Raw genomic sequence first — 13590 nt, 5'->3', positions numbered from 1 at the left:
ACCCCAGTGGCTGCTGAAGGAGGAAGGCCGGTTCCAGTCAACAGTCAGTTGCGTTGGTTGCTTAGGCAGCCCCAGGTTTTATGCAGAAATGGGGCTGGAAGCAAGCTGCTTAGATCCTGGAGCCCAAGTGCAGCGCTGCGATGAGCAGCCGCATCCCCGGTGGATGCTGCTGGCAGTCATTACTTCGCAGCACAGGTCACCAGGACATTTTTCAGGCTGAGTGGCTGTGTCAGTCTTCAGGAGGGGCCGAGGCAAGCAACAGTCCCTGCCTCTGAGTTGGTTCAGCTAGCTGTCCTGACTCCAGAGCCCTCCACCTTCCAAGTTCTTTAACGTTCTTCCTGTCCACCTCTTTCTAGAGGCCTGAAAGGAGAGCAGGCGGGCACTGCAGGCAGTCTCCATTCAAAGACGCTCCCTCACTTCTAAGTCAAGCTCGCAAATAAGCTCCCTGGTCCCACGAGAAGTTTTATGAGTGCACAGCACATGACGCAAAGAAGGAAGCGTAAGAAGGAAACAGCCCTTTGTCCACAGTGCTGTTTGCTCTCCCACGTCATCTGACGTTCACTGTTTTCATTTCACTCTAAGTTGTAACCAGGTCCCTGAATAACAACCAGTGTGATACTAGGTCTTGGATGCTACAGATATAAAAAAATATATATCCAAAATTGTTCTAAATAATTTATTGTGGGTGCTGTCTCCTCATCCGGGAGCGGCGTCCCACCGAGACCCAGCTTTCATTCTCTTGTCTGTCTTTTCTAAGAGATCTCTTAGGTTTTGTTAAGCTAAAGATAGGTAAGATAGAAATAAGCTGTAGAAATAGAAAGTAAGTGGTAGACGTTAGAAAATAAGCGGTAAGAATCAATCCTTTCACACACACCCCCCCCCCCCCCCCCAGGGTCACTGAACCAGGCTGAGCTGGCACGGCACATAAGGCACCCTGGGGCTGAGGATGCCATGGCCGTGCTGGCTCCCCACAATTTATCTTGAAGACAGTTAAGCATTACTTATTTATTTATAAATCATTACTTCCAAGATGAGTTATCTATGTCTGACTCGAGACTCGGAGCTCTTAGCTCCTGGTAAGGCTGTGCATAGTTTTGTTCTAAAACAAGACCTGTAGAGACAGTCAGCCTGGGTTTGGATCACAACTTTGCTACCTACTAGTGTGTGATCTTGTTATTAATCTTTCTCAGCCTTTGTTTTCCAATCTTAAGATAGGTATGATAGCACCTACGCCAAACAGTTATTATGATGATTACATAAAATAACGTATACTATTTAGACCACATTGGAAAACAACTTCTCATGCATATGAACTCATCTCTAAATTGGGATAACGGTATCTATACAGTTATTCATAAGCTGATCCATGCTCACATGTACCTTTAAAATGAAACAGATTGATTTAATAGAACATTATTCTTATTAAACTTCTTTAAAAGAAATAAATGCAAAATATTGTGATTTTAATTAGTGCAAGAATAAGACAGAATAGTTATTCTCAGTAAATATAATTTCTGCCAAAGACTTTCTCAGTCAATTATTAAACCCAGTAGAAATGAAATATATCTATTATGTTATAATGTCAAAACTGTAGAATATTTTAATGTTATTCATAAAGCTTAAATTGATATTTCTTTTTAAAATGTAAAAATCAAGATAAAAGAGCTATTTTTATTTTAAAATCTAAAATGTTTTATACAAGGACAAAAACAAGAAAATTTCCCTGGACTGTTAAAGGACACATGTTAATCTCCACCCCCCCATTTGTACCACACCTTCAAATTCTCTACATTTGTCTCAGAAACTAAATGCAAGTGAGCATCTTTGTGAAAACACCGAAAACTGTCACAAAACACATAAACCGATGAGATCTGTACTAGCAAACAATGTTGACTATTTAAATCCTTTTCTAAATTATAAGGTTCGGCCGACAGTAGATCACAAAATTTATTGACTGAAGACAGCCCAATGTAATTTAAATGGATTTTTTTTTTTAAAAAGACGAATGCCAATAACAAAGAAGTGCCCTTTAAACAGTTAAAAATAAAAACCTGAAATTTCAATTCCTCATTGAATCAACTTAAACACAGCAGACCTGACTCAATCCAGGGAATGTGCCACAGACGACAAAAATTTCTGAAAATTCTTTTCTGTTACAGAGGCACAGTTCTTACCTTACATCTTCCGTGAACCTTTCTCTTCTAGAAGAAACTTTCTAGACTCGCAGAGACCTTGAAACCACCCATCTCTCGAATGCTTCCAGCGCTGCCTGTCTTTATGGTGAGTGAATGCAAGGCTTGAGGTTTTTGTGTGTGTTCTTTTTTTTTTTCACAGAAGGAAGCTTTTAGTCAAAATATGCGGTTTAAAGGAGCAGTATCCACCCTTGTTAAAACTATTTCACGGACATTCAGAGGTTTTGTTGCTACTCTATGAAAGTTAAATCTGAGTAGGAAGGCATTTTTCCTGTTCCGGAAATCGGCATAAGTAAAACCAATGCTGAGCTAACGAGAAATGTTTCTTCCATGTGTTCGTCTGGCAGAAGCTGCGAGCCATATCAAGGAAACACGTGATGTTTATAAATACAATATGGCTCGTGTTGTCATAACCTCTCAATGACAAAAAGGAAAAATAAGTGCAAGGAAAAGCAAGCAGCCACACAGCAGGAAAGATGAGATTTGTATCACTTGGAAGCTGCACATCAGATGTGCATAGATTACCCTTTCTTGCTTCTTAAAAATAAAATAAAATGCAACTGGAAGTAGCGAGGGAAGAATATCTACCTTGTCCTGGATCTTCCCCGCATGGAAATGTGTTTGCCTAGCTAATCGTCTCAACAAGAGGAACTCCTTACCATTCCAATAGAAATACTTTGTGTCTGTCAGAAAGACAGGACAGAAAAGGGCCATAATTACATCCATTATGCATAAGTGAGTTCCATAGTGTTAACTCAAGCAAATAGCAGAATGAAGGCAAAGATTTCACATAGCCTGGAACTGATGTGAAAATTATAGATGTCTGTGTCATTATTGATTAGTGACTTTCTGGTCTTCTCTTGGACTGTAGGATTTGTGAGGGCAGCTACCATACTTGGTCACTATTACAGCTGACTCTTGAATAATGTGGAAGTTAGGGGCTCCGACTCTGCACAATAAAAATTCATGTTTACTTTTACTCCCCCGAACTTGACTACTAAGAGCCTACTGTAGACTGGAAGCTTTACTGATAACAGAAATAGTCGATTAACACATATTATGTATGTTATATGTATCATATACTATATTCTTACAATAAAGTAAGCTACAGAAAAGGAAATGTTATTAAGAAGGTCATAAGTATGATATAGTCCCATTCATTTATTTTTGCTTTTATTTCCCTTGCTTTTGAGGTCAAATTAATAAAATAGTACCTATGTTTTCTTCTATGTAGTTTATTATTTCAGATCTTATATTTAGGTCTTTGATCCACTTTGAGTTAATTTTTGTGTATGGTGACAAACAGCAGTCATTTCATTCCTTTGCATGTAACTTTCTAATTTTCTCAGCTCCATTTATTGAAGAGGTTTTCTTTTCTCCATTGTACATTTTTGGCTCCTTTGTACAATGGAATATTACTCAGCCATAAGTAAAGGTGAAATATTGCCATTTGTGACAACATGTGTGGGTCTTGAGAATGTCATGCTAAGCGAAATAAGTCAAGAACCATGTGATTGCCCTGACCGGTTTGGCTCAGTGGATAGAGCATCAGCCTGCAGACTGAAGGGTCCCAGGTTCGATTCCAGTCAAGGGCATGTACCTTGGTTGTGGGCACATCCCCAGTAGGAGGGTGTACAGGAGGCAGCTGATCTATGTTTCTCTCTCATCGATGTTTCTAACTCTCTATTCCTCTCCCTTCCTCTCTGTAAAAAATCAATAAAATATATTTTAAAAAAAAGAACCATGTGATTTCATTCACATGTGGGATATAAAACAAAGCAACAAATGAACTAACAAGACAGACAAACAAAAACTCACAGACACAGACATCAGTATGGTGGTTACCAGAGGAAAGGGGGTGGGGAGTGGTAGCAAAAGTTAAATGGGGTCAAATATATGGCGATGGAAAGAGATTTTACTTTGGATAGTAAATACACAATGTAATATACACATGATATATTATTGCACATGTGAAACCTAAATAATTCTATTAACCAATGTCATCCCAATAAATTTAAATAAAAAATTTTTAAAAAGTCAAGAAGAGAAAATGCATTTATGGTATTGCACTGTAAATGAAAAAAATCTGCCTATAAGTGGACCACACAGTTCAAAATCATGTTGTTCAAGGGTCAACTGTGTCTCTTCAGAATCTTGCACAAAAGCCTAAACCAGAGAAGTGGGTCTACGTATAGTGGTTGGGAGAGTGAATCAGTGAAACCTCACAATAAAGGGGTCAGATGAACTGTTCGAAAATAATCACTCCTACTTTGTAAATTTGGAGGCATTTAAAATACGGACTACACAATCTAGAGGCAAGATTTGTCCTACTGAATTATAAATACAGTGAAACAAGATCTCTCTTATTTAATTTGTTATCTGGAGGCTTGTTTACTTTCTGCTATAGGGGAACTTAACTCCTGAGAATAAAACGCAGATATGTGTACATCCCTTAATTTAAACTGACAAATCTGTTGCTCTCATCTTAAAACTTCAGGGCTATTCACTGCTATAAAATTATATTGATAGGAAATGTTAGGCTAGATAGGCACTCATATTTCTCATTTTGGTCAGGAACTACTTCTGGGATAAACTAGGGAATATGTTGCAAACCTCAGACATTTCCAGTTATAAGTTCTTGTACTGATCTTAGGAGAGAAGGAATTAACTGGAAATTTGTGATGGAAAAAGTACTGAAGTAAGCCCCCTTTTCATCCAGACATGTAATGAGAATTTTCTCAAAGCAGGACAGTGTCCAAGAGAAACACAAGGAGTTTCCTTTAGAAGCTTAGAATTTAAAAAGGACTTATATGTGCATATCAATACCTACAGTGCAGGCAGGAAAAGGTGAGTGTGCTATGAGAGGGGGTAGAGGTGAAGTTCGGTGGAAGTCAGAGAAGAAAAAGTGGTGAGTGAGGCCTGAAGAAGAGAAGAGTAAGGGGAAGTTAGATGATGACAGTGGCTTTTGAGTTAGGTCTTTAAAAATGGGTGGCACATAGACGCTGATGATGAAGACAGAAGTGTGGAGAAGAACAGTAGTGACCACAGGAGTGAGTAAGAAGGCCAGTTCTGAAGATGACCTGCCTGGCTCTGAATCCAGCTCCACTTCTGAAAAGTTCTGCGGCTTTGAGCAAGTTCCCTAACCTCCCTGATCCTCCTTCCACATCTGAAACAGAGCGATAATAAGAATTCCTTTCACAGTGGCTTTTACTGAAAAGTCAAATGAGCAAAATGCTCATTTTTCAAAATGCTCAGCACGGTACCTGGCCCAGAGTATATCGTGAATATGTTATTATGTGAGTGAAGGGAATACTGTGATGGTTGGGTCAAGGAGGGCCTCGAATGAATCAAAGAAAATTAGTTAGGAGTGTTTTCTGATTTCTTGGGATTCTCTTCTCTTCCATTTCTATAGAATTATTTCATTCACCCCTGCCTTCCACAAGTCCCAAACCCTTCTCAACCAGAACACTGGCCTGAGGACAAAATAAAAATCTCAATTACACTGTAGCTGGTTTGGCTCAGTGGATAGAGCGTCGGCCTGCAGACTGAAAGGTCCCAGGTTCGATTCCGGTCAAGGGCATGTACATTGGTTGGGGGCACATCCCCAGTTGGGGGTGTGCAGGAGGCAGCTGATCGATATTTCTCTCTCATCAATGTTTCTAACTCTCTATCCCTCTCCTTTCCTCTCTGTAAAAAATCAATAAAAGATATTTTTAAAAAAATCTCAATTACATTAGGAAATGAGCACATACTTCTTCTTTTCCTTTACTTTGACTTTCTTCCCCCCTCCTTTGTTTTTGGCGGGATACCTTTTTAACCTTTCCAGAAGAGAACAGAATGAAACAAAGTCAAATATGAAAAGACACCATAATAGAATTAAGAAGTGAAACAAATACTTTAAAAGAATATTTTATGTGTTCTAAAATCTTAGTAGATGCATCATTTGAAAACTTGCAAAAATCACATGGAAATATCAAAAAAAGGGAGACTGTGGGCTGAATCCAAAGAGTAAGACAGATCTGGGTTCAAACCTGACATCTGACATTTACCAGGTGTGTGGGTCCGAGAGAGACATCATTGCCTCATTTGTATCATCTGTAAAATGGAGTCAGAATACCTACTTTGCAGAGTTGTTGACTAATTTAAATAATATGCAAAGTATTTAACACATTACCTACTATATAGACACAAAAGAGTCTATTATCCTAAACCCAGGAAAACAATAATAGAGAATGAATATTACTTATATCCTGACTGATTCCACAAAAATATAATAGAGTTCATATAAATTATTGCAATTTTGCCCCCCCCCCCCCAAAATTCAAAGTGGAACGCAGGACAGAAAGAACATGAGAGGAGGGAAAATTAAAAAGAGAAGCCAGGAACAAAGCCAGCACACAAAATACACACTGCAGAATGCCTGTACACTTGCTGTGGGTGGGCCACAAATTTAATTCTAAGCTTTAAAGTAGCAACACAAAGAGGGAAAATGATCACTTCTAAGACTCAGAGTGTCCACATGATAAAAATAAACCGGGAGAAGCACAACTATTTCTGGTGATGAGAACAGGGAGATATTTTAACAGTGGCTTCTCATTAATGACAGAAAATGAATAATACAGCATTTGTAGCACTGCCACTACACTACTCAGGGCATCATGTTTGACAAGTATTTACACTCACCAAGCATAAGACACAAACTGGCTCTCGGAGGGATACAAAGATGAGCATGAGAATGGTTGTGCCTTTGGAGAACTTACAGTCAGGGGTGAGATGAACATGCATTTAAATGAGTATAACACCAACAGAATGTGCAAAATGTCCCCCTAAAAGAAAGATGAATTCTGACAGAGCATTAGGGAAAGCTTCGCAGGTAGTCTTTTATTTGGCCTCTAAAAGCACGAGTTTAATTTTTTACACTTTATTATGGAAATTTTCAACCATAAAAAGTAGAGAAAATAATAAAACAGACTACCATCATCCAGCTTTGACATTTTTCAATATTTTACCAATTTTGTTTCATATATTTCCAAAGCAATTTTTTAATTTGCTTTGCTGGAGTGTTTTAAGGCAAATCCCATTAATCATGCCATTTGACCTGTAAATACTTTAGTATGTCTCATTTTTAAAAACACAACCACCAAGTCATCATTATGTCCATCAGAATTACTGGCTATCCCTTACTATCATCTGATTCCCCAAACATGTTCAAATTTTCCAAAGAGTTTCAAAGATATCTTTTACAGTCGGTTTGTTCCAATTAGGATTCAAACCTGGCATTTGGTGTTATTTCATAGAAGAGACCTAGAGGCACAATAGTGTCCCCTCCCACCATTTTTTTCATGCCAGCATTCTGTCACTGGCATCAGGCAACTGTCCCGTAGTAAGCCGCATGGACTTTCGAAAGGCAGACATGTGCGGCGGGAGAGTGCATTTCATACACTTGGAGCAAGAACTGTGAGGCAGCTTTGCTGGGTGTTGCGGCGGAGAGGATACTGATCGCTGGCCTGTGCTAGTCTTTGCACAATGGGAAGTTGGGCTTAGGGAGATGACTTCAGAAGCAGTTGTTAGAATGGAGGAGGAAGAGTTGGTTAAAGGCCGTTGCTGTTAGAAAAACAGTGAACGCTGCACCTCCAGCAGGACAGCCGTGTTGCTAACAGTCTGGAACGTGGAGTGCAGAGGCCTGGGTTCACTTCTCAGCTCCGCCTGCTCTAGCTGTGTGGCCCTGGGCACATTTCTTAGCACACCTGAGCAAATGTCTCCTGAGTTAAAACATGAGGCAGTACCTGCCTCAAAAGGTTGTCTTGAAGATTAAATAAAATTATCCTGAAAAGTGGGTAGTAAATGCTCAAAAAAGTTAGCTATTGTAAGAGTAGCAGTGCAGGCACTGGCCAAAGGGTCATCTGTCAGAGGCCTCGCACAGCGGAATGGTTCTGGTGACAGTAGGATGTGCTGAGAAACAGGAGTTAGGCAATTGAAGACTCACTGATAAGTCAACTTTTTAAATCTCTTCTCCCCAACCCTCAAAAGACACATATATGTGTACACACACACACACACACACACACACACACACACACACACTCACACACACACACACACACACACCATCTCTCACAAAGATAGGAAAACAGGAGGAAATAGCTTGGAAGAAAAAGAAGAGATTACGACTTTGTGTGTGTGTGTGTGTGTGTGTGTGTTCAACAACAGGATGCACCGGAAACATTGGAAGACTATCCATGTAGAGACAGCCACTTGGAAATTGAGCATTTGGGTCTTGAACTCTTAAGAAATGGCAGAGCCAGGGCTATAGTTTCAAGGGTTGTTTACTTTGGCATGATTAAATCAGTAGTAAGATAAAAATCACAAGTAAAAATGGTGAAGATAAAAAAAAAAGCAAATTAAAACACACACAAACTGGAAGTCAGCCTGAACACACTGAAAACCATAGAGGGCAAGAGGAAAAAAAGGCGTTAGTGAATAAAAGAAGTGTGTCTGAATGTGGGCTGGGATTTAGAAATGGCTACAGTGTAATGGAAACCCAGGTTTCTAAGGAGACTGCGCATCGGTGTCAAATGCAGAGCGCAAATAGAAGAGGTCTGGGAGGCAGCGGCTGAACCGGGTATTAGGAACTAATTTAAGACGCAGGGCCGATCTGGGGATTGTGCTCTAAATGCAAATCTGGGAACTATCTATACACAAGGAAAAACTAAGGACATATAAGAGGGAGCAAAGTGAATGTTGGGAAGTAACCTCAAAGTGCCTGAGAAGGTGGAAAAGCCCGAAGACTGACAAAGCCACTGGCTGGGTGGGCGGGACGTCGCTGGTGGGTCCCGTTGAGAGCCACGGAACGGGATGGCTCCTCTTCGAGTTGTACATTTGTGAATTGCAAACCCATGAGAACACATATAATTTTTTGAAGAAGGGCCTGTTCCACATGGTGACTACAGTACCATGGGAACTGAATTATCAAAGCTACTATTTAATGTAACAAAATAGGGACGGAAACATTCAGGAGCCGGGTGCGCTCATTCCAGCAGAGAACCACAAGTCTCATGAAATAGGCCAGCCTCAAAAATGCGCAGCGAGTGCAGAGTGAAAAACTAGACACGTCCCCCTCACCAAGCACATATGCCGAGCGCGCTCACCACCCCGGAGCGAATGCTTTAGTCTAGCGTGCTTCCTGAGTTACACCGCTACCACCAGAGCCCTGCTCTGGAGCACGGACTGTGTTAGACCCAGACTCTTACATCCTTTCTTTCACAGGCAAGATGCTCAATTCATTGTGTAAGGGGAGTTTCAGAGGCCACCGCAAAGTTCTGGCATTGCTGGTGTGGCGCCTCTGCATGGTCCATCCAATGTTTTTTCATGACACACGTGGGCATTGGTAACAAGTGGGCAGCTGGAGGACCACCCCGCAGCCTCTGGAGGCTGCTGAGGGAAGGTGAGTGACAGGCGGGGCAGGGCTGCCACGCGCACATTGCAGACATACGGGAGGATGGAGCGCCTCTCCACCCACCGTGCAGCTCAGTTTAGTCTACACCAATTCATCCTTGCTCTGCTCTCTGTTTCTGTTCTTTACCACGAACCATGGGGCTATGCAGCTGCACTCCAGACAGGACTCAACAAAGCTTTCTTTCCTTTCATGGAAAGGCAGTTACATTCATCAGGAAGGAGGGAGAATTCCAACCTCTCGAGCCAAGAGGTGAGGCTGAAGGAATTCCATGTCTTTTAATTTCTGGAATCTGCGATGAGACCAAGTGGCAAACTGCAGGCACAATCACACCTAGTTGGTTTTTAAACTGCGTTCTGTTTCTCATTTCTGACTCATCTTCACTGAAACCTAAAAGCTTTTCAGTGGGTTGGATGGTGAACATTTGTTGTCTCCTCAGCTGGGGACAACAGTTGATTTTTCTCACACACAAAATTACTGTCGAAAGTACGCTGTGGGCAACTCAGAAAGTGATCCCTAGGGTCTCATCTTAAAGTAAAAAACAGGACAACTTCACCGATAAGTTCTGAATTCTAATAGGCTTTGTCCATATGGTTACTATTTGATTCTCCCCATGCTCACGGATGGCCCCTTATGCAGGTACCACATCTGCTTAAGAGTTAAAACAAGTGTCCTCCCCAGCCATAAACAAGATTTTCAGAGGCAATTCTGGGACAGCTGAGTGGGTTCTATGTAATGAAAACAGAAAGCTGAACACCATGAAACTCTAGTTCAAAGGCTAGACATATCAAACACACAGATTTCCCAGGGAGAAAAGATTCCTAAAAATGTCACCGAGAAAGAGAATAACGAAGCAATAAAAGGCAAAGGGTTTTGTGACATTCAGTCCACGCAGCCTGGTTGGCAGGCCTCGATCTGTCTTCACCTGGTGCTGGTTTACGCTTAGAGTGGAACTGGCTAAAAACAAACCTCAAAATCCTAGATGGTCTGAAGTAGCCACACGGCCTTCGCTTCAAATCACACACCATTTCTGACATAAAAAAAAACAGCAGTTGAGTACGTGGGAGCCCTCTTCCTCCAGAAGTGTAGGTTCTGATGTCACCACAATGTCATCACTCATATTCCAGGCCAGAGTTACCTAGAAATCCTCCCAGCACTTCCTATTGGACCTCCTGGCCTCTTGGTCCTAAACTCACATACCCTGTGTGGTAGACAGAACAATGATGTCTACATCCTCAACCCTGGAATCTGTGCCTTTAAAGTAGGGAGACTATTCTGGGGTATCAGGTAGGTTCCATGTGATCACAAGGGACCAGGGTTAGAGGTGTGATGACGGTACCAGGCCAGAGAGATGCTATTTCACTGGATTTGACAACGGAGGATGAGGGCTGAAAGCTGAGGATTGTGGGTGGCGCCTAAAAACTGAGAATAAAAGGAAAGAAAAGCCAACATCCCGCTGATGACCCCTAGATTTGAGTCCACCCATACTGGATGTCTAACCTATAGGACTGTACCATAGTAAGTCTGGGTCGTTGAAGCCACTGACTGTGTGTAACTCTTATGGCTGCGGCAGAAAACAAAACGCTGTACGAAGTGGGGATGCTTCACCTCAGGCACTCCTCCAGCGCTAGGAGCCGGTGCCTGGCTTTCTCTGGCAATAAAACCCGTTCATTTCCTTTTTTTCTAGTTAAGCTCCAGATTCCAGCAGAGTGCTAATCCTCAGGAAAGATGATATATAATAGCACAGCATCTTCTAAATTTGAGTGTGGGGGCGGGAGGAGGCAGGAGGTACAGTGGGAGAAGTTAATCTTTCTTTTTCCCTCCCATTTTCTTTCAGAGAGATGTAACACTATTGTTAGAAACACAATCCCTTTCTAGTGGACCTGCATTAATGTGGTTTGAAAATCTGCCTTTTCAGTTTCTCTGCTCTTTTTTTCCCCTCCAAAATACCTCTGTGTGCTGTGAATGTTTGGATAATCTGAGATGATCTAAATGGAAAGAATTTTAGCTCCCAAACCATGTAGTTTTTTGTACTATGCCCTCAATCAATTCAGATAAGATTTGATAATATTTAATACACAGCAACAGCAAACAGTCCTGAATTAGAAGGTGAATAATTTAATTAGCGTGCTAAGACTTGGGATAGCTGATGTAAGAACATTAAAAGATTTTACATTCGATTATTTATGGGGTATTCTTTTTCATTGCTGTTTGTATGCTAGCTTTATTTTAATTGGAAAAAAATAGCAAGAGATCCTCTGAGTAAGTTAAGGTACTATGGATCAAGAACTCATTTATGTAAAGATTTTTCAGGATCCTCTTGGGGTGAGGACATCACTAAACTCCATGCCTAAGAGGAATGAGTCTGTGTGAGGCCCTGTTTCAGTCCCTTTGCCCCAAATGACCAGAAAATATTTCTCTACCAAGAAAACAAATGAGTCGTCAGACCAAATGAGTGGTGAGAACACCCAAAACCTGGTGGTGGGGTGTGATTTCATCAGGAGCACATACCAGAAGAAGAGATGGTTTAACCCACCAAATAAAATTAAAAATAGAACAGGAACACTTACCCGCATGTCTCCGTTCAAAGTTTTTGGCGTGTGATTGAATGCATGTGCAGGATCCTTGTTGTACACTTTGAGGAGCGATCTGTCCTGAATGTTCCTGGAACAAAAAAATCAGTAACTATGGCAGACGAAAGGAGCCTTACTTTGGCCATTTTCTTTGCCCATAGGAATCAGGTAAAAGACAGCAGCAGACAAGCCAGCTGTTGTCCACAAGCAACCAGACAAAAGTTCTTTTACCATAGAATAGGAAAAAATAAATAAGGAAAATAAAAATGACTTCAGTTTTTCTTCCCTTTTTTTTTCTTTTTTGTTCTCTCTGTGTAGTTTTCCACCCATTGATAGAGGGTGGCATGAAATTTCTTAAGATATTGAGCACAGAAAGGTAACACTTGAAGAAACAGTAAAGCTCTGATATCTACAACATGTTCCAAGAGATTTGGTTAATATTTAAATATTTAATTGCTTACTTTACCCAAACACCCATTTTTCTGCTTATCACATGAATGCACACAAACAAAAAATGCTTTTCCCCCTTCAAACAGTTTCAGCAAGGAAAAGAAAATCTATTTGCAGCCCCCCAAAAAGTACCACAAAGATCAAAACCAGTATCTGTACAATGCCTTTTTTTTCCTTCCACAGTGGATTTTAAAAAATACTTTTCTACAAACAAGTTGAATGAGTGGATGCACAGGGAATTGAAAAGGAATAGCTGCAGATCAATTCTTCCACCGTCTCTCTCTCCTCCTGAACCCAGCATTTAGAGCTGGGAGTCAGTCACACCCCAGCAAAGAACAGAAGTCCCACACCTTTTCTCAGTTCCTACCTTAACATTATTTAAGACCATATGAGTTGTCTACGAAGTCCTTTTCCCTTCATATTCAGATTTCGTCAGCAGAAGGGCCACCCAAGGCCCTGTCAGCCTTGCCTGCACGGTGATTCCTTCCAGGGCCAGCGCAGGGGGTGGGGTGGGATGGGGGTAAGGGGGACGATGTTGCAGGAGGACACATTCCTTTCCTCCAGGTGCAGCCACACGTTTCGTGGGCTGATCGCAATCACTGGGATTACTGGGTTATGTTTTTGTTTTAAACGGAGTGGAGAATTCTTGGACTAGTCTTGCTTCCCTCTTTTAAATACCCATCAGTAATTGCTTTGAAGCAGTGACTAGCCCAAGCTTGCACCATGGCTCCAGGTTTCAAGTAGCTCATTTGAAGTCAGCTTAGGGGGGAGTGTGCGGTCCTTGTTATTAAGGGGCTAGGTTACTCTGAAGGGGGAGTTCACAGAAGGTGAGAATGTGGGGATTCACTAAAGGAATTCACCCTGTAGCTTCAGGGAAAAGTCACAATAACGATGTGGAGAAACCGAAAAACATACTTGAGCC

General features: G+C 41.3%; 1 protein-coding gene across 1 annotated transcript in view; it reads right to left on the bottom strand.

Moving 5' to 3' along the window:
• Positions 1–13590, bottom strand: part of KIAA1217 (KIAA1217 ortholog) — a 315079-nt gene that overhangs the window by 87154 nt on the left and 214335 nt on the right. Inside the window, 1 exon segment of the mRNA XM_059660828.1 lies at positions 12216–12309. Coding sequence (XP_059516811.1) covers positions 12216–12309 — 94 coding nt within the window.

This window comes from Myotis daubentonii, chromosome 1 (genome assembly GCF_963259705.1).
Source record: "Myotis daubentonii chromosome 1, mMyoDau2.1, whole genome shotgun sequence".
NCBI lineage: Eukaryota > Metazoa > Chordata > Mammalia > Chiroptera > Vespertilionidae > Myotis > Myotis daubentonii.
This window is presented reverse-complemented; position numbering and strand designations above follow the sequence as displayed.